Source organism: Corylus avellana, chromosome ca10 (assembly GCF_901000735.1).
Source record: "Corylus avellana chromosome ca10, CavTom2PMs-1.0".
In the NCBI taxonomy this organism is placed as follows: domain Eukaryota; kingdom Viridiplantae; phylum Streptophyta; class Magnoliopsida; order Fagales; family Betulaceae; genus Corylus; species Corylus avellana.
In genome coordinates this window covers 20,190,894-20,211,662 of record NC_081550.1, presented here as the reverse complement: position 1 = coordinate 20,211,662, position 20,769 = coordinate 20,190,894, and the positions used below count along the sequence as shown (strand labels likewise).

Sequence of the window (20,769 nt, the reverse complement as noted above, 5' to 3'; positions counted from 1 at the left end):
TTATTATTATTGAATTTTGATTAAATTGTAATTTTAAAAGTCACCTCATCCTTAAAATGATTTCTAGAATTACTCCGCTAACAAAAGATAACTGATTGGACCCAATGTTTTCCAACAAACTAGAAGATAATGGATGTTCATCATTTCTTGAAGATTAACAAATAATTTAACCGCCAATATTGCTAATACTCGTACTCCTAAAATAGGCAATAAGGTCCCTTTTTTTTTTATCCATAAGGTCCGTTGTTGCCTGGTCTTTCGTTGTACATCTCTCTCTCTCTCTCTCTCTCTCTCTATATATATATATATATATATATATATATACACATCAAATTTCTTTGTGTGAAAATAAAAAGAGAATTAAGCAGACACAGGCAAATGGCAAGAGAGGCTTCGACTGATCGTCATACAATGTTATATGCTAATACAAGCGGCATGAACACCATAGTCGAATGCACTGAGATTCCCTCCACATTCCATTCAACAGGAATGTGGAACTACATTCATCATGGGATTGTGCCGTATATGTTGCCACTACTTCAGCTGCAGATGGTTCTCATTTTCATCCTCTTCCAATGCTCCCATTACGTTCTTAAGCGTTATGGAATCCCCAAGTTTACCACACAACTTATTGTATGGGCTCTCTTCCACTTCATCACTCTATTTTCTTACGAGTAATGTTATTTAATAAACTATTATACGAGTACCATAAAATTGAGATAAGGTGGTAGTGAAAATCAGCCGTTAGATCAACAAGGACTTTGTTAAAAAAATAGGGAAATCTCCACTTACCCTCGCTGTTGTTCCATTACTTTTGCAATTATGCCCTCAAACCTTAAAAAGTTGCAATGTCGGGTCACCATATTTGAAAATATTGGGGAGATAAGTGGTAATGGAGTTTTATAAATAATACATTAATATACATACTTAGACACCACTATAACCCAAAAGCCTAAACTCATTAGCTTGGATCCACTTAGATATATTAACTATTTTTTTTTTTAGTAATGCTATTTAGTAAACTCTCATACAACTGCTATACAACTATGATGAAGTGATGGTGAATATTAGTCTTTGGATCAATAAGGGCTTGTTAAAATAAAAACCAATGGCAGATATTCACTGTCACATCATCATAGTTGTATGACATTCGTATGAGAGTAGTCTACTAAATATCATTTCTCATTTTTCTTTATACTTTCTCAATGTGAGATTCAATACTCACAATTATACTCATAACAATCACTCATTTACTTGTGAGTCTCCTCCACATGGCTCAACTCTCCCTTGCTCGTGAGTTTTATAACATTTTCAATGGTGTCACTTTTCCCTGAAAGCTAACTATGGTTCTGATACAAATTGTTGGGGAGATAAGCAGTTATAGAGTTTTACCAACAGTACATTAATATACATATTTGAACTCCACTCTAACCCAAAAGCCTAAACTAATGGGTTTGAGACCCTATTTGGAATTACGTTATGAAGGGTAAAAAGTACTTTTAATATATACCTAAAAAGTTTTGCCAAACCAAAAGCTGACATGTTTGGTAAAAAATGTTAAAAGTATTTCTTTGACTTTTTTATTCTAAAAATTGCTAAAATGCACTTTTGGCAAAAACTTTATTTTTAATCTTTTGCCAAAAAGCGTTTTTTGACTTAAAAGCTCTATTTCTCAAACACAATCCCAAACATGCATGCTCTAAGTCCACTTAGATATATTAATTACTACTTTTCTTTATACTTTCTTAATGTAGGACTCAACACTCACAAGTGCATTCACAATAGAGAACTTTATAAAGTTACTCATTCTTTAGTATTTTCTGTTAAATCCTAAAAGATAAAGCCAAAATACCAAAAATAACCCTATTTTTTAATAATAAAAATTTGGCATGGACCCACAGCCAAGATGGCTATGAGGGCTTGCTTTTTATTTTTTAAATTTTTTAAAAAATAATTATTCAATTAGGATAGTTTTAATGTTATAAGTTTTACAGTTGTATAAGAAACATTTCACATATTAACCGTTTGATTTAACTATAAATCCTAATAGTAGGGGAACATTATAAAGTTTTCAAACATGGTGACCCAACATTGCAACTTATTAATGTTTAAGGTTGCAATTGCAAAAGTAATAGAACATCAGGGGTAAGTGAAGTTTCCCCACAAAAACTTAATGGCTAATTTTTATTGCCACTTCATTCGAATTGTATGCACGACAACCGTATAACAATCTAGTAAATAGTATGTTTCTTTTCACATGATCACAAATTTACATATTTGATGAGATTGTTGAGGTGGGGATTCTATTTATTGTACTTGAACAATTTTTTTGATTTTATGTGAACCAGGTAGGCATAATCCTTGGTCCATCGTTTCTGGGAAACCTCAAAATATTCAACAATATTTTCTTCTCAATTAAAAGTCAAGAAATAATAGGGATGTTGTCTTTCCTTAGTTACGCGCTCTTTCTCTTTGTGAGTGGGGTTAAAACAGATGTAGGAATGATAAAAAGAAACGGAAGAAAAGCCTTGTTTATCGGTATTGCAAGCATGTTGTTGCCTTTGCTAATTGGGTTGTCTGTCGAAGTGAAAATTGGAAGACTCTGGTTGAAGGAAGAAGCATATAGACTTCCATTTGAAACAACAGCACATTGTATGACTTCATTACCTGTCCTTGCTTTGCTTCTTGAGGACCTCAAGATCCTTAATTCTGAACTTGGTCGATTAAGCCTATCTGCAGGATTGGTAAGTGAAATTTTAACCTTGCTACTTTTCATTAGCACCACCGTGATTAGACTTAACGACAAGAAAGGTAGTATGTTTGCCTTTGTAGCTTTAGGAGCAATCATGATCTTTATTATCATCGTCGCATTTGTAATTCGACCAGCAATGTTTTGGGTAATCAAGCAGACACCAGAAGGCAGACCTGTTGAAAACACATATATTCATACCATCATGCTAATGGTGCTTGGCTCTAGCTTGTTTTCTCACTTGTTTGGTCATACTTTACTCTTTGGACCTTTCGTTCTCGGTTTGGCAGTACCAGATGGACCGCCTTTAGGATCAATCATTATCAATAAGTTCAATTGCTTCATTTCTGATGTGTTTCTGCCACTCTTCGTGACTACTTGTGCGATGAGGATTGATCTGAGTTTAATCAAATTCAATAACAAATTCATGACGGTCAATGGAAGTCTCCTTGTTTTGACTTTTGTGGTCAAAATTGTGGCTTCTTTGATTCCTCCCTTGTACTCCAAAATGCCATTAAATGACGCTCTGGCACTCGCTCTCTTATTGAGTTGCAAAGGAATAGCCCAACTTTCATACTATACATATCTCAGAGATATTGAGGTAACTATCTCTTTCTCCCTCTTTTTTCCCTAGAAAATTAAATCACCTTTTTCTTTTTGGTTTCATTGCGGGTCCCTCTGCTATACATTAATTAAATAGATGCCTTTTTTTTTTTTTTTTTCTTTTTATGGTGTCAACATATATGCTTTTTAATTCAAACTTATGGATCATTCCTTTCACATTGCTAGGATAGGGATCGAAAAAGAAAGCAAAAAGAAAATTGCATGTTGGATTTTTCTTTTTTATCCCCTTACTTAATTTTCAACATACAATACTTTCCCCAAAGAAAAATCAACATGTAAATATAAAGAAAAGGAAGAAAGCATTATAATAAATTATCTTTTAAGCCAAATGTGATGAGTTGGTATTTCATGGTTAAAAGTATTTTAAGCATAAGTCCTAGAATTAAGAACGAAAGTAAATATTGATCTTCTAGAAATATTATACTATATTGCAAAATACATTTTCTAGCACATAGTCTTTAGTAGGAAAAAACATTGTTTTCTTGAACAAGGTCACCTATTGTTTCCTCCAACATTTTTTTACTTAAGTGCAGATCATGACAGACCAGGTGTTCGCTTTGTCATGTGTTAGCATCCTAGTGACTGCAATTTTCGCGCCACTTCTCGTGAAGTTCTTGTACCACCCTTCCAGAAGATATGCAGGTTACCAGAAAAGGGATATTATGCATTGCAAAGCCAACACAGAGCTCCGAATCTTAGTGTGCATTCACAGGCCAGATAACATTGCTGCTGTAACCAAACTACTTGAAGTCTCGTGCCCATCTAGGGAAAAGCCTCTTGCTGTTTATGTACTTCACCTTATCCAATTAATTGGTAGAGCCACTCCTATTTTTATTTCCCACCAACTGCAGAAAAAGATTGTGTCCAATATTTCTTCTTCAGAGAATGTCATTATCGCCTTCAATCACTTTCAACAAGACAATCAAGGTGTTGTATCAGTAAACGTCTTTACAACAGTCTCTGTATTAAAGTTCATGCACGAAGACATATGCATCCTTGGATTGGACAAACTCACATCCCTCATAGTACTCCCGTTCCACCGAAAATGGTCCACTAATGGTTTTGTTGAATCAGATGACAATACCATAAGGACCTTAAATTGCAGTGTGCTTGAACTAGCCCCCTGCTCTACTGGGATCCTTGTTGACTGTGGTCATTTAGGCCGCTTAATGGTTTCATCACAGTCGCCATGTTCTATTGCCATGTTCTTCTTAGGAGGTAATGATGATCGAGAGGCCTTGGCTTTTGCCGAGCGCATGGCCAATCATTCAAAAATTACCTTGACGGTGGTTCACTTTGTTGCCTCTAGCAATGAAGATGATACCAATTGGGACAAATTGTTTGACAATGAGATACTGAATGATTTTAAACTTAACAAAGTGGGTAATGAATATGTTATATTCCAAGAGGAGATGGTGAAGGATGGGGCTCAGACAGCATTGATAGTTCGATATATGGTGAACCAATATGACCTTATTATTGTTGGTAGACGGCATAACGTAGAGTCTCCTCAGACATCTGGGCTTGCAGAATGGAGTGAATTTCCAGAGCTGGGGATTATGGGAGACTTGCTTGTCTCATTAAATCTTAACAACAGAACTTCTATTTTTGTGGTGCAACAACAACAAAAGAAGGCCTAGTCCTCGCTTGGAGAATCTGGAGCTCTTATCATTCTAATCTTTGTGAATATGAAACTATATGCATTCATCTTCTCATAGTGTATGTATAAAATTACGAGTAATGTTATTTAGTAGATTGTTATGCTATTGTTATACAATTTGATGATGTGCCCGTGAAAATCAGCATTTGTAAAAATTAATAAAAAAAAAAAAAATTATTAATTTTCATTGTCACATCATCCAAATTATATAACCATCGTATAACAAAGTACTAAATAACATTACTCTAAAATTATACTGGATGGAAATAGGTAGTTTATTGTTAAGTCTTTTTGGTAGTAATATGAGAGATATGAGATCAATGGGGTTGGGCGTACTCGAGGTGCACGTACATATTCTTTTGTTGATAATGGCTCAAATTGTCAACAAGTATGAAGATAATTGCTAAAAAATATCAATATTCAAGTTGGTGGGCTCAAGTCCTATTTACCTATAAGAAGATAGTGTTAGTTTTAAAAGGAGTCTAAGAACAACTTGGAATTGGATTTTTTGGAGAAAATGTGTGTGGATAAACATGTGGGTTGCAATGCTTTTCTTCATCATAGAAAAGACTTTGTATTCATGATGGTTTCGTTTTCCCAGCAGTAATTGGATTAAAATTGTTCTCCTATTTTTCATGATTAAGCCTCTATAAAGGGATATGTAGTCCTTGGTTGAGATTATCCGAAAAATTCAAATTGGTGAGAGCACTTTGTGGCATTTACAAAGTGTAGAGAGCTTTTCTTTACTGGGTATTTGAGAGAGACAATTGAGTGGGGTGTACAAAGGGTTAAGGGCTTGGGTTTGGGATATTAAACTTGAGCGGTTCAGGTTTGTACCATTGTACTCAATATTTCTCAATAATAAAGAAGGAGACCGAATCACACCCCGTGGACGTAGGCATATTGCCGAACCACATAAACTCTTTGTGTACGTGTGTGATTAGTGTGTGTTCTCGTGTATTTTCTTTCTAAACTTGTCTTTCGCATAAAGGGCTGGTGGGAAATTGGTTGCCAATTAATTATCAATTTTTCCAACAATTGGTATCAGAGCTTGGTTGCGGATTTCTACTCGTTAAGAAGAAATGCAGTCCTTTAAGTTTGGGATTGAAAGGTTCGACGGGAGAATGAACTTTAGCTTGTGGCAAATACAAGTCAAAGACATCCTAATCCAATCTGGGTTACACAAAATGTTGAGAGGTATCCCCGCCTCTAGTTCCGGTGATGGTGCCGGAAAATCCGGTCCTAGCGACGCAGATGGGGAGGATTTGGATCTGAGGGCGACGAGTTCCATTCGATTGTGTCTGGCTAAGAACGTTCTTGCTAATGTGCAAGGGATGTCAACAGCAAAGGAGCTTTGGGAGAAGCTCAAGGAGATGTATCAGACGAAGGGAATCTCTAACCGGGTGTACCTGAAGGAGCAGTTTCATACACTACAAATGGCTATGGGTGCGACTATTTCAAACCATTTGAGTGTTCTCAATGGAATCGTCTCTGAACTCGAAGCTCTGGGAGTTAAAATGGACGATGAAGATAAGGCCTTGAGGCTTATCTTGTCTCTTCTGTCTTCCTATGAGCATATGAAGCCAATTTTGATTCATGGGAAGGAGAAGATTTTCTTCTCAAAAGTGACCAGCAAACTTCTGTCGAAGGAAAGAAGGCTGAGTGGTGGACATAATTCTACACCTGAGACCTCGGCATTGGTAGTTGCAAACTGAAAGAAAAAGAACCCTATGAAGAGAAATCTTGTATGCTGGGGTTGCGAGAAATCTGGACACCTTAAAAGAAATTGCCCAAAAAGAGAAGCAGGTTCGGCAGAGTACTCCAAAAACGCTAATACTGTTTCTCTCGTTACAGAGAGAGATGGTGATGTTCTTTGATAAGGGCATGTACAACATCTGGCATGATCGCTAAAAATGTCAGGATAATGGATATGTTCTATTAGTGGGTCCACATATGCATACGAGACATTGGTTTGGTTTTTTTTTATGTTGGGTATGTGGTAGAAAAGGGTGTCGATGGCTAATGAACTTTCGGGGGAACCAAACATGGAAGTTGCACCATATTTTTCAGCAGGATTTTTCGACATGTGCCAAAAAATGAAAATTCTTGGAATGTTTTAATTCTAAGTGCATGTGCTCTTTATATATGGTGGAGCATGATAATTCTTGTAGAATTATTACTGTTGGTGTAGACAGTGTTTTGTATGACATCCCAGGGTGTGGGGATGGGCATCGGTCAAGATGCGAACCTGAGGTCTCAAGTGGAGGTTGCCAAATTTTCGTCAAGGTGGAGATTCTTGATAATGGCTCAAATTGTCAACAAGTGTGAAGATAATTGCTGAAAAATATAAATATTTAAGTTGGTGGGTTCAAGTCCTATTTATCTATAAGAAGATAATGTTAGTTTTAAAAGGAGTTCAAGAACAACTTGGAATTGGATTTTTTTGGAAAAAATGTGTGTGGATAAACATGTGGGCTGCAATGCTTATCTTCATCATAAAAAAGACTTTGTATTCATGATGGTTTCGTTTTCCCAGCAGCAATTAAATTAAAATTGTTCTTCTATTTTTCGTGATTAAGCCTCTATAAATGGATATGTAATCCTTAGTTGAGATTATCTAAAAAATCCAAATTGGTGAAAGCACTTTGTGGCATTTACAAAGTGTAAAGAGTTTTTCTTTATTGGGTATTTGAGAGGGACAGTTGAATGGGGTGTATAAGGGGTTAAGGGCTTGGGTTTGAAATATTAAACTTAAGTGGTTCAGGCTTGTACCATTGTACTCAATATTTCTCAATAGTAAAGAAGGAGACCAGATCACGCCCCGTGGACATAGGCATATTGCCGAACTACATAAACTCTATGTACGTGTGTGTTCTCGTGTGTTTTCTTTCTAAACTTGTCTTTCGCATAAATGGCTGGTGGAAAATTAGTTGTCAATTAATTATCAATTTTTCCAACATCTTTGCATTTATTTTTCCTTCCCTACGTTTAAAACAAACATAAGTTGACTCTCCAAAAGGTAGCTCAATCAGCTAGGATCACGCCTAATAAAGCGAAGGTCACTAGTTCGAATCTCCCTCCCCCTCTTACGCGGACATGTCAAAAAAAAAAAAAAAACAAACAAACAAACAAATATTTTTACACTCTTAGACATGAGTAAAGTGTGTCACGTGGGAATTCGAATGGGATGTCCCTCTGCTAATGTGTGCAATGTGCATGGCACGACATATGTGGCCATAAAAACAACTTAGCTTAATGAATGTTAATAAATCATGTCAGAGTGAAAGTAAAAACTACTTTGGTAATTATTATGGTTTTTGGGCTACAACACCAAAGAAAACAATGATCATTCTGTCTCTAAAAGACAATATGCTGCAATTTTAGATACTTAATTTTATTTTTGTATTTTTATTTGTGTTTGTGTGTGTTTATTTATACTAATTAATGCCTACATGTTATTTTATTAATATATCAATCTATACACATGCTCAGAAATATATATATATATATATATATATATATATATGAATTTTGATAAATATAGTATTTGTGACACATATATTATGTTATAAACTATTTCATTCCTATTTCAAATTGTATTTATCATATTTTTCGTATATTGTGTTTAAAAACTGACGTAGCAATGCCATGTCACTATCATGTCAGTTTGTGGAGTTCCTTTGTAAGCCCAGCATTGTAAGCCACAGGGCATATGTGTTTAAGTGGGTCTCAAGCTTCTTGACACTTGTTCGGAGAAGCATATCCGTCAAAAATCTTTCTAAATTGCACGTACCACGTGGCTGCTGCCTCGGGATCCTAGTATGGACCACAAAGGTAGAATTTTGTGGGCCCCCGCCAAGCCCGACCCACGAAACCTAATCCCACTCCTTAAAATCCATGCAAAACGCCCATACACCCCCCCATGTACTTCTAGGGTTTCATTTACAAAGCAAAAACCCTACGAACTTTCATTTCTGCTGCCTCTTCATCTTGTTCTTCTTCTCTCAGGGGTTTTTTGGTTTCTGAGAAAGCCTAAAAATGGCGGTGAAAACCTCGAGGGCGGAGAAGAAAATATTGTACGACAAGAAGCTATGCGCATTGCTCAGTCAGTACTCCCAGATTCTAATCGTCCACGCCGACAACGTGGGCTCGACCCAGCTCCAGAGCATTCGCCAGGGCCTCCGAGGTCATTCGGTTGTTTTGATGGGCAAGAACACGATGATGAAGCGTACCATCAAGATCCATGCGGAGACCTCCGGGAACGAGGCTGTCAATAACATCCTTCCTCTTTTGGTGGTATGCTTCATATGATTCTTTTCTTTTCTTTTTTGTTTTTCTTTTGCGGGTCTGTTTGGTTGGTGAGGAAACGTGTGGAGAACGAAGAAAATGGATTTTGGTTATAGGATTTGTTTCGTCATATGGGTCGGCAGAAAATGGCCGGGTTCAAGAAGAGCTAAGAAAATAGCGTATTTGGCTAAGGTTTCAATATGGGAAAAGTACGGGATGTATCATTAGATGCAAAGCTTTACGCATTTCCCATTTCCTCAATTGTTATCAGCTGCAAAATAAAGCTATTGGTTTTTGAGATTCAATTTATATGTTTTTGAAGATAATTATAGTTCCTATTTCTGTTTCTGTTTCATCTCTGATACTTTTCTTTGTACTGATATGCTTAGTTGATTACATTAATTCCTTTTGAAACAGGGTAATGTGGGATTGATCTTCACCAAGGGTGATTTAAAGGAAGTGAGGGAAGAGGTTGGTAAGTATAAGGTATGGCTATTCATTGTTTCTGTCTCTGCGATTCAAACTTGGTAAAACTGCTGCTATCATCTTGTAGGTTTCTTTTCTTAACCGAGCATTCTCCAGTTTGTGATTAACATATTGGTGGTTTTGCATATGCGAATATGTATTATCCATTTGTTGCGTAGTTAGAAACTTGTATATGAATTTTTTTCATGTGTAATCGTGCCATTTTTCATTTGTTGGGTTCATGTTTCTATGACCTCTTGTTTGAGAAACCAGAATGTACGCCTAGGTCCAGTCCAAGAGCAGTAAATTAAAGAATCACATTGTAATTAGATCGAATGTACTCCTATGTTAAGAAATCATGTAGGTAAGGAGGTTGAATTGTTGTGTTTTGGTTAGGGGTGGTGATTGGTATACATGTGCTGGGTTCAGGTCATAGTCCATGCATTGTATATAAATTAATCATAATCCGTTGATTTTATGTTGGGTTTGCGGGATGTGACCAAAATTGCTAGCATTTTATGTAGCATGTTGATTTCTCGAGACATGAATTGAATGGACACAATTGCTTATGAAAAAGTGGCATTTAGTCAGTATAATTTGACTTGAATGGTCCTATATCTGAAATCTTGGTGATATTTGTACCTGTTTTTGAATTGATTCTGGCATTTGGTCACATTTGTCTTAACTTATTTAACCTGAACAGGTGGGAGCTCCGGCACGTGTTGGTCTTGTTGCACCAATCGATGTTGTTGTCCCCCCTGGAAATACAGGACTTGATCCTTCTCAGACTTCCTTCTTTCAGGTTCGCTTTCAAACTTCTGAACCACAAATTCCATGTCTGCTTAATTCTTACACTTAAAATATTTTCAGGTGCTGAACATCCCCACCAAGATCAACAAAGGTACTGTGGAGATCATCACCCCCGTGGAGCTCATTAAAAAGGGTGACAAGGTGGGATCCTCTGAGGCTGCACTTCTTTCAAAGCTTGGGATACGTCCATTCTCCTATGGTCTTGTCGTACTCTCTGTCTATGACAGTGGATCGGTCTTCAGTCCTGAGGTGCTTGATCTCACGGAGGATGATCTTGTCGAGAAATTCGCTCTTGGGGTCTCCATGGTTGCCTCTTTGTCGCTGGCTGTCTCGTACCCAAGTCTTGCTGCTGCACCCCACATGTTCATTCATGCATACAAGAATGCTCTGGGCGTTGCAGTAGCTACAGAGTATTCCTTCCCACAGGCAGAGCAAGTGAAGGAATTCTTGAAGGTTGGTATTTGAAATGCATGTTGTAGAATTCCATCTTGTCTGTCTGTCTGTCTATTTGTGAATTTGACTGATTGATTGCTTGAGTAAAATTGCAGGATCCGAGCAAGTTTGTTGTTGCGGCGGCCCCTGTTGAAGCTGCTGTTGCTCCAGATGCTGCTGCTGCCAAGGTGGAAGAGAAGAAGGAAGATGTGGAAGAAGAGTCTGATGATGACATGGCTCTCAATTTGTTTGACTGATTTCAGTAGGCTCTAGGGTTGACTGTGAAGGGTAGACAACACGTATCAGTTTTCCTTTGTTTCCTTTGGGTAAAGATTTTTCAGTAGGCTGTAGGGTTAAGTCTATTAAGTCTAAGCTGCTTTTTGGTTGGTTCAATCTGAATTTCCTTTTCAGTAACATGCAATTAATATTTAGCTCATGCATTTTTCTTTTTACATTGAGTAAATTCTCACTCTCTCTAGTTAAAAAGCAAAAATATAAGATGGAACTTTCACCAACTCAGCAATCTAAAATCTATTTTTACTTTAACGCAGGTTCATAATTCTTTCAGCAAGTGTTAAAGTGAAACACTAGAGGGCTTCCTTACCATTAAAAAATTGATGCTCCATTTCCAATATTTCTTTTCTTTACTGATTTTTTGACAAGCGGGTCGATCTATATATTTTCTAGAAGAAACTCCACTTTATCTCTTCAGATCTATATATTTTCTAGAAGAAACTCCACTTTATCTCTTCAACTTCCATCACTTTTGCAACTAACCTCAAAGTTCAAAAACTTAGTATATCGAACTTCTAATTTTTTGCAATGTCATCCCTTCGTTAAGTTTTTTCGTTAAATTTCGTCAAAATTTTCAAATAATATTTTCTTTATTATAATAAAAAAAATTGCAATGATTCAAACTTGGGTATTTTTACAAATTCCATTAAATCCCAAATCTTTGCAATTCTTTTTTTAAGAAAAATTAGAGGTATTTTCGTAATTTTGACACCCCTTTGTTATGATTTAATGAAAAAATCTAAAAGATAAAATAACATTGCAAAAAATTTAAAGTTCGATACACAAAGTAAAGTTTAGAAAAGTTAAGTAAAAATTTTCTTATTTTCTATCGTACACGTAAAGAAGCTCTAAATATAAAATACATGCGCAAGCCAACGATGAAATTACACTTAAAACCTCATGTTAAACATGATTAAATGACCTTTATATCCCTAAATTTTTTATAAAATTAAAAATTTATTCTTGTGACCCAATTGTTTTTCTTAAAAGCAAAAATCAAAGGTATTTTGGTATTTTTGTCCATTTTTGTTAAAGATAACAATGAAAATTAACGAAAGAAATTATATTGCATCAAACTAAAAGTTTAAGGATAAAATTGAACATTTTTTAAATTTGAAGTAGAACATGATGTAATTCAGAAGTTTTTAAGTGAAATTTTTCCCACATTTTAAAAATGTATGATTTTAAAAACCAAATTATAATTTTATCAAACACAACTATATTTTAGAAATCACATTTTCATTCACGGCGTTATAAAATTGTTATTATTTCTTTTTTTACCCCATATTTTGAAATCACTGAACTAATTTCTTTAACTTGGAACACCATACAAGCTCATACAATTATCTCCACCTTCCATTTTCAAGCAAATTATCATCATCTTAACAACTGATAGTCTTATCTAGTTTGTAATGACTTCTTTATGAAGAAGAATGTGATACAGCTGGTAAAAGCAACAGTTAAGTTAAATGTGATGTATAAATCAATGTATTGAATTTTTTTTTTTTTTTTTTAACATTTTTTCTTATCATTTTTTTAGGCAATGTTCAACTCTGCTGAAAATTGACAAATGTGCAGTTGAGGCCACATTTCCTCTAGGTTTCAGTCAACATATCCCAACTTTTCCCATCATGCTTGCTAAGCTTTGAAATCTGCATTTAACGCAATGAAACAAAAGCTTTTTTAGACAAAAACGTCGAACTCAATGAATTTAGTCTTATAATTTTTTTTTTTATTTCAAATCAAACTTATGCTTTTAGGCCAGTTCCCAAATGCAATCAATTAATTTGATTCTCGTGTGCTCAAACAGAAGAAACTAGACTAGCAAGAGAATAACTCTTATGAAACAAGTTAGCTATTATATTTCAGTAGGAGAAAGAAGCTAGAACTGATGTAGTTATTACCATCAAGAAAGAGAACATGTTAATTCTTTTGGTTAATCTGTAATGAGAGAAGTTGTGGATATAATAAAAATGGTAAGAGCAAGGGGCTACCAACCTTCATATTTGGAGTGGGTGAAATGGGAAAAGGGAAACCACCATTAACAAGCTTAAGAAGAATCATGAGTCTGTATGCTTTGAGAAGAATTATTGAAGACAGTTGCGGAAGAAACGGATTCCCTGATTCATATGAATGGAAGATTTGGAAAAGAGAGATCCTCAGGGAGATGTAAAGGAAAAAAAAAACAAATACTAGCAGATCATATAAGGGACATAGGATATCCAAACCTGCAATGCGAAAGTGATGTCTGCTTCATCCACTCTTAATGTCACTCTTCTCGATTTATCTTCACGAGACTGACCTAGTTTGAGAAGCCCCTGCACATTGAATTATGCCTCAGAATTTTACTCATATTCCTTTCTTTTCCAATTCAAAAACATGGTTACGTTCATGGAGCCTTGGAGAGCTACATTAAAAGGAATGTACTTGAATAACAAATGAAGTGTCACCTGGTCATTTAGCACTCTGCATATACTTGAAAGTTCCAAGCTCCCTACAGGGGGGATTAGTGATGTTTTGCAGATATCCATATAGGATTTATTCAGCTGCATTCATGTAGCAAGTTTCAGAAAACAGTAATGTAGCTGCCAGATCCATATCGAGTCTATTGTTAAATAATGGTAAGGAAGCACACCTCCCCTACAGTTGCATCCTTCTTTCCCCCACGGAAAAGTTTGACAGCAGAGCAAAGTGCAATCTGCAATCAAATTAAGTGTAGAGAAATATATCAACACTTGCACATTCAAACTAGTGATATACAAGCAACCACAGTCAATGAGTCATTATAGGCTAGTCTGCAGCCTGATGCAACCAAATGTTCAAAAAGTCTAATTTTAAGCTCGTGCCAACCACTTGCAGGTTGGGTTAATTCTTTGCAATTATAACTCTGAAGTAATATGCATACATAAGCTCCTTTTGTTTTCTTCATCATCAATAGAGACAAGCAGTAAGCTTTTCTAATTTTTGAAAAAAAAAAAAAAAAATTGAGGCTTTGTATTGGGAAGCTCAATGGACTAGCAGATTACTATTCTCCTAATCAGAGGTAAAGGCCATCCGTTGAGCAGTCTTAACATTCCTACAATTAATTATAGAAACTGTTCTGGTAATGGCGCCAATCCTCGGTTGACTTTTTATTCTTGCAGCAAGAGGATGCATATTTGAGAATTATACACTGAGCATCACAGTTCGATAAAACAACTATTGAATCTGTTAAATATGACACACCATGTTTTCAGCATGTTACTAGCACAAAGTTACCTGTTGATGTTGTGGGAGAGATTGAATAGTATCCACTATTGGTGATTTATAAGTCTTTGACAAAGCAACGGCCATATGATCAAGCCTCACCTACAACCAAGTTTTTTTTAAGAAAAATGAATAAAACTAGCAGGAACAAGATATAGTTGCAAATTTAGGATTTCAGAATGGATATAAGATGTTCATAGTTAAGAGCTTACAACGTCTATTTCTTGTTTTTTCAAAATATCAGGAACTGTAGGTATCTGCTGTTCAAAGAATGATTTCTCTACTGTTGACGAATTGAAGTTGCTGCCAGATTCTCTAAGCTCTGCTTCTAGCACCTCAATTGCACTCCTGCAATGTTCACCAGTTAATACAGTTATACCATTGCTTTTGCAGATTTTACTCTGCGAAAAGTAGGGCCATAGAATTTGTTATTTGTGCGACGTCAATCTTTAAGTTGCTTTGGTGGAGTTAGAATTTAAACATCCATTGTTGTGCTTGGTGCCAAACCACCAATTGCTGAGTTTAAAACTTTTTCCATGTTACAGCACAGGTACGCACAATTCCTAACATCTCGCTAGCATTATCTACTAGACTAGGAAGAATGGACCATGTTACAGCTGGTGGATTTGTGACTCATGAGATGAAACACAGCTGAATCTAAAAATGTTCTTTTTATTTTATTTTCTAACACTTCTTGAACATTATTGACTCAAGCTAATAAGCTTGTTGAGCAACAACGCTTCTTCAACTAGTTTGTCGAGCTAGACAGGGACAAAAAAATATCAATTTCTGACCCTTGCATCTACCATGTCATCATAGGCAGAACGCAACCAACACAACAATTGTCATTGAGCACTGACCTGCAAACACAGAGAGCTTTCCTCATATCTCCAGATGCAGCAGCAACTTTCTGCCAATTTCATATAGTCAGTCTCTAAAAATTGCTTTTAGATGAACCACGAGGTCAGATTCAGATGCTTATGCATTATCCTTAATGCAAGGCGAGAGAGAGAGAATACAGTATTTCATCAATTACTATAAGATGTAATAGTTAAGATAAAAATCTGCTAACAAAGAGGCCAAGCAAAGTGGAGCAAAAATTATTCATTAGAACATTGCAGAAAAAAAGATGATGGTGAACTCACTCTGGCACAGAGTTCCAATGCTTGCAGTTGAAAGACAGCGTAAGGAAGTGCCTGTTGGAGCAGAGTGACCATAATCACTCATCAATATTCATCACCCTAGGAAAATCTAAATTTTTTCCACCATAATCAAATTATAAGCAAACACTAGTAGTTCGCTGGAAAGTAAAAAGGAGCAGAAAACTTACCATTAGCCTTTCCTGAAGTATCTTGAGGATCTGATCTCTATAGTATGCCCGAAAAGTTACTACAATAGGTTTGCCTGGCATAAAAAGGCGGTTGGTAGAATTATCCACAAGTACTATTCCATGATAAATAAATTAATAAAAAATTAAAACCAATCAAAAGAATTTTTCGAAGTCTTAGAATTGAGCTAATAAAGTAGTCTCAAACTCACAATTTAATGACTGTAGTCTTGGAAGAAAACGATCTGCTAGGTCTATGGCATTAGCTATTCCTGCAAAAGAAAATATGTATGCATATAAGGCACAAATTGAGCCCAGTTTAATCTGATGAATGCCAAACCACCATATCAGATTAAACAAGAGATCTTAATAATATATTTGCTAGGAGCAGTACCTATCAATATACATCTAGAGAAAGGGAAGGTTGTAAGCATGAAAAGATCATGAAGCACAGCCCTGTCTTTCGTAATTAAATAGTCCAACTCATCAGCGATTACCATCCTGTTCAAACGAAGACCATGAGTAAAAATCACACATTAGGGGACATCCAATGTGAAAACAAGCAACAAAGTGATCTAATATTGTATAACAATCTTGCCCATATAATTTTTTAGTCTACTAATCAACAAATCTTATCATGCACATGTGTGTGTAGGTTGTGAAGGATCCTAGATTGAAAATGCACATCTTACATCATCTTCATGCCAGAAGACTGCGGCTTTTGAGAATAAAAGCTCTGGAGATGTTGCAAGGCCGAAGTAGCCGACCCATTAACTTTCTTTCGAGGTTGCGCTTTACTAAGTATCTGCACCAATACAAGCAGGTCAGCTAAGCATATTTGATGTTCTAATAGTAATGAACCAAGCTATTGATATCAGTACCTTGCTGAAAATATCCGGTGTTTTTGTAAGAGAAGTACAATTTATACTCAACACATCCGGCTGCTGATGACCTGCCTGGTAGCAACCATATTTGATTCAATGAGGATTAGAACTGAAAAATAAATAAATTACCAGTTACCTAAAAGCACGTCTAAGCTTTAAAGAAGAGGAAGACTGAGTTAGGGTTTTGATAAATCAACAATTTTTTTGAAATCAAAAGCTTATGCCAATAGAAAGTGGTAAATTTAATTTAATTAATAAATCATCAATTGTCCCCAAAAGCTTAGAATCATCATAAATTACCAAATCTGATATAAAACTGTGAAATTTAATTGCTTAAACATTGTTCTAACAATCACGAATCATAATATGTTTAGAAACCTCATTCATGAACCAAATGCAAGCACAAACCCCAATTTCATAGCAACAAACTGGGGGGAAATAAGCTTTCTACCTCTTTTGCCCAATCAACCAAAAGCAGTTTCACTTTCTCCATCGACAACGATTTCCCGGTCCCCGGACACCCGCACACGTATAAACTCCCGGCCTTCTCTTGCTCCACACATGCCTTGCAGAACTCCAAGACCCTCTTCTGCTCCTCCTCACGGCACACAACCGTAGACGGCGCCGTCGAGACGTGCAATGCCTCCTTCACTGCCCTCATCTGCTCAGCATCTGCATCAATAACAAAGAAAATAAAATAAGAAGAAGAAGAAGAAGAACAGCAACAGCAACAACAACAAATCGGGAATGAAACAATAAAATAAGTATTCAAATCAAATCCATGCTTGCCTCTAGGATTCCATTTTGGTTTAGAAATAAATCTATCGGACAATTTCTTCACCGGCGATTTCTTAGGATTTTCACTGGAATCTCTCTCAGTTCCCTGCAAAAAAATTAAGGAAATTTAGAATTTCATTATAACTTCGTTTGCTTCTGAATGTGTAACAATAACTTAGTTTGCTTCCCATTTCCGATCGATTTCCATTTTCTCAAGTTTTATTCAAAGAACGATAAGTTTAAAAAATGAGCCAAGCAGTATTATATGAACGAAGTAATAGTGAAAATCACATTTGAGGGACTGTTTGGGCTCGCAGTGATGCATCGGCGAGGCGATTTCCAACTGACCGTCGTAGAGATAGGGCTCTCCTGCGCCGCCGCTGCGTCTGATCTCAACCTACGCTTCTGGGGTGTGGAGTCCCCGTTGGATCGGGCAATGGCGGGCATGGTTGTGATTTAGCAGTTTGGAATTGGGGATTCAGATTGGATGGTTTTTAGATCGGAGGGCTCAGGGAAAAGAAAATTTGTGGGATAAATATAGGTGGTCTTTTTAGCGGGAAAATGTAACCGCCGGAAATTCGTTTCCCGCCCGATGTTGGGTGGGTTTACAAACCCGTTGGGCCGACTAGTCTGTGTTAACATGGGCTGGACCACCCAGTTGCCCACGTATCTGACCCGTGAGTATGAGGTGAGTCAAGAGTTGCTCCATACATCAATACTACTCATTAGAAATTGCCACGTCGGTAGTATACACTCATATAATAATGGTTATTTTATAAGATGAAATTGACCAAAAAGACTCCAAATATTTCTCAAAGAATAATGATAGAGATAAAAATAAGGTTTATAACATTACTCTTAGTGTAAGCAAAACATTTGGAATTGCACTTTTAATAAGTGCGATTTTAAAAATTGCGTTCTTGAAATCGCTAATTTTTAAAATCGTAAAATCGCTGGTTTTTTTTCTTCCTATTTTAGATAAAATACTTTTTAAATCGCAATACCAAAGTCCTTATGTTCTGCGATATCTTACGAAATCACAATCTCAAACGTACCTTTCTAGAGCAAGTTATTACTTGGCGGGCTAGGCTTGTTAGTAATTTAAAATATTCAAGATTGTTGGCAACTTGGCACGATAAGTGCACTAAGCTCAATCTCCATGCCTCCTCATGGCTTGTGGCCTTCCCTGGAAGACTCCTTCACCAATTACTATGGTTGTGTTCTTAGGCTATTATAACTTTGCTGCATTATTTGAAAATCGATTGAGTACTTTTTTTCTACAACAGGGTAGGTGTATTTGTCTTCATGATCGACTCATTTCACTGCCCAAAGTGAAAATCCAGAAAAAGTGAGGTCCCTCTCTCTCTCTCTCTCTCTTAAGAGCTCCCAAAAAGCTTTCTAACTCTTTGGGCTAACTATTTGGCCCAAGAGACGATCTAGAACGCGGGCCATCCTCAAACAAGCCCAATTAACGTTTAAGGCTCTGAGGGTTTTCTTTTGTTTTAGGATTTTTTTTACTTTCTTTATAACTGAAATATTGGAAATTACGAAATCCACGCCGAGAAGATAGGAAGGAAGACGAAGGAATACAAATTCTAAAAGCAAGACCAGAAGAAGCAAAGGGTGGTTTGGCATTGCTCGGCCATCCCTAAGAATCCAAGATTTCAGTTGTTGAATTTCCTCCTTCAGCGCCCCAGATCACGCCGCCCCCATTCCCGAGCTACCCTTGAAACAATCCTAATTCTCTTCCCAAATCGTACAGTTCCTTCATCAGAAATACTCCATCTCCAAAGACGGACACCTCGGCGTGGCGACGAAGCAATTGCGTCCATGGCAGACTCCAAGATCAATTTCAATTGATGAATCACCAACTGATTATGTATCCCCACATACATATTATTGAAACACAGTTTTCCTGTTGGTGATGTGGCACACCTGATGAGTTCGAGTTGACTAACACTTAAGAGATTTGACTGCACAACAAAGAAAAAGAGAAGGATCGAAGAGACCGGGGTAAGCCAACGGGGACACTCCCATGCCTAAGTTAGGAAGCTTTTCTACTTCTTCAGCTATAGCCATATTCCGCTCAGAAGCGAAATTTCTTCTCTTTTGTTTCACCGGCTTCACACTCGGATCCACATTGAGTTGGTGGAGAATGTCTTCAGGACTAATTCCTGTCATATCATCATGAGTCCACGCAAAAACTTCCAGGTTCTGTCGAAGGAAGGTGACGAGACCGTCTCGGACCTTGGGACTTATTTGTGTCTCAATCTTCAAAATGCTGCCTTCACCAACCACTACGTCTTCCAGTGGCTCAGCTGGCTCACCCTTTGGCTCATTCTTGCCTTTACCACCTACTGTACCAATTACAATAGGAGTCGAGTCTGAGGCCTTCTTGAGAGATGTATTGTAACATCTTCTCGCTTGAGTCTGATCCCCCTTCACTTATTCGACTCCTTCTTCTGTCAGGAACTTCATCATCAAGTGGTAAGTTGAAGTTACGGCCTTCAACTTATTCAAAGCAGGACGACTGATGATGGCATTGTAGGCATCGGGTCGGTCAACAACCAAGAAATCTACCATTACAGTCTTCTACTTGGGTGTCGTCCATGCTGTTACAGGGAGTGAAATAAGGCCAATCGGTTGGACTTGCTCTCCTGCAAATCCGACCAAGGGAGAACCAAATGGTTTGATCCTATCATGATCAATACCCATTTGCTTAAAAACCGGCCAATACAGGACATCGGCCGAATTTCCATTATCCACCAAAATTCAATGGATCATATGGTTGGCCACCGTCACTGTTACTACTAGTGGATCATCATGTGGCTGCATTACCCTCTGGCATCTTCTTCAGAGAAAAAAAGGATCATTGAGTCTTTCCTTGCAACCTTAGAAGGTCTTTGCACTGAGAGGGCCTCTTCAGTCTGAGTTTTCCTCGTGTAAGCCTTCCTCGCTGAGCTGAATCGTCCTCCACCAACTATTCCTCCGAAAATAGTGTAAATTTCACCTACAACTCCTTGGTCCCGAGGTGCTCTCAGATCCTCTCTCGAATCATTGTCCCAATCACGTCTCCGCCCTCATCCCCCAACGTCTCGGTTCACATCCAACAAGAGGGGCTGTTGGTGAACCACATCTCGATTCCTCTCTCCAGCAAGGAATCTCACAAACCTTCCATTTTTTATAAAGGTTTCGATTTTCTGTCACAGGGTTA

At 37.0% G+C, this 20,769-nt stretch overlaps 3 protein-coding genes across 3 annotated transcripts; 2 read left to right on the top strand and 1 right to left on the bottom strand.

Annotated features, from left to right (window-relative positions):
* Positions 1-378: 378 nt before the first annotated feature.
* LOC132163121 (cation/H(+) antiporter 4-like) lies at positions 379-5,013 on the top strand. The gene is made up of 3 exons (XM_059573315.1): positions 379-633; positions 2,349-3,350; positions 3,907-5,013. Exons 1-3 carry the CDS (start codon positions 379-381, stop codon positions 5,011-5,013), a joined length of 2,364 nt encoding a protein of 787 aa, XP_059429298.1.
* Positions 5,014-9,012: 3,999 nt separating this feature from the next.
* On the top strand, positions 9,013-11,432 carry LOC132164426 (large ribosomal subunit protein uL10-like). Its single transcript, XM_059574938.1, has 5 exons — positions 9,013-9,329; positions 9,738-9,806; positions 10,489-10,587; positions 10,656-11,048; positions 11,144-11,432. The coding sequence occupies exons 1-5, from the start codon at positions 9,072-9,074 to the stop codon at positions 11,282-11,284; spliced, it is 960 nt and encodes a 319-aa protein (XP_059430921.1). The 5' UTR covers positions 9,013-9,071; the 3' UTR covers positions 11,285-11,432.
* Positions 11,433-12,656: 1,224 nt separating this feature from the next.
* Positions 12,657-18,047, bottom strand: LOC132164259 (cell division control protein 6 homolog B-like). The gene is made up of 17 exons (XM_059574735.1): positions 17,847-18,047; positions 17,568-17,661; positions 17,230-17,450; positions 16,776-16,850; positions 16,587-16,699; positions 16,289-16,395; positions 16,107-16,166; positions 15,898-15,971; positions 15,713-15,763; positions 15,428-15,477; positions 14,780-14,915; positions 14,580-14,669; positions 13,957-14,019; positions 13,772-13,867; positions 13,550-13,639; positions 13,320-13,441; positions 12,657-12,973 (listed from the first exon to the last, which is right to left on the bottom strand). Exons 1-16 carry the CDS (start codon positions 18,000-18,002, stop codon positions 13,409-13,411), a joined length of 1,509 nt encoding a protein of 502 aa, XP_059430718.1. The 5' UTR covers positions 18,003-18,047; the 3' UTR covers positions 12,657-12,973; positions 13,320-13,408.
* Positions 18,048-20,769: the final 2,722 nt, after the last annotated feature.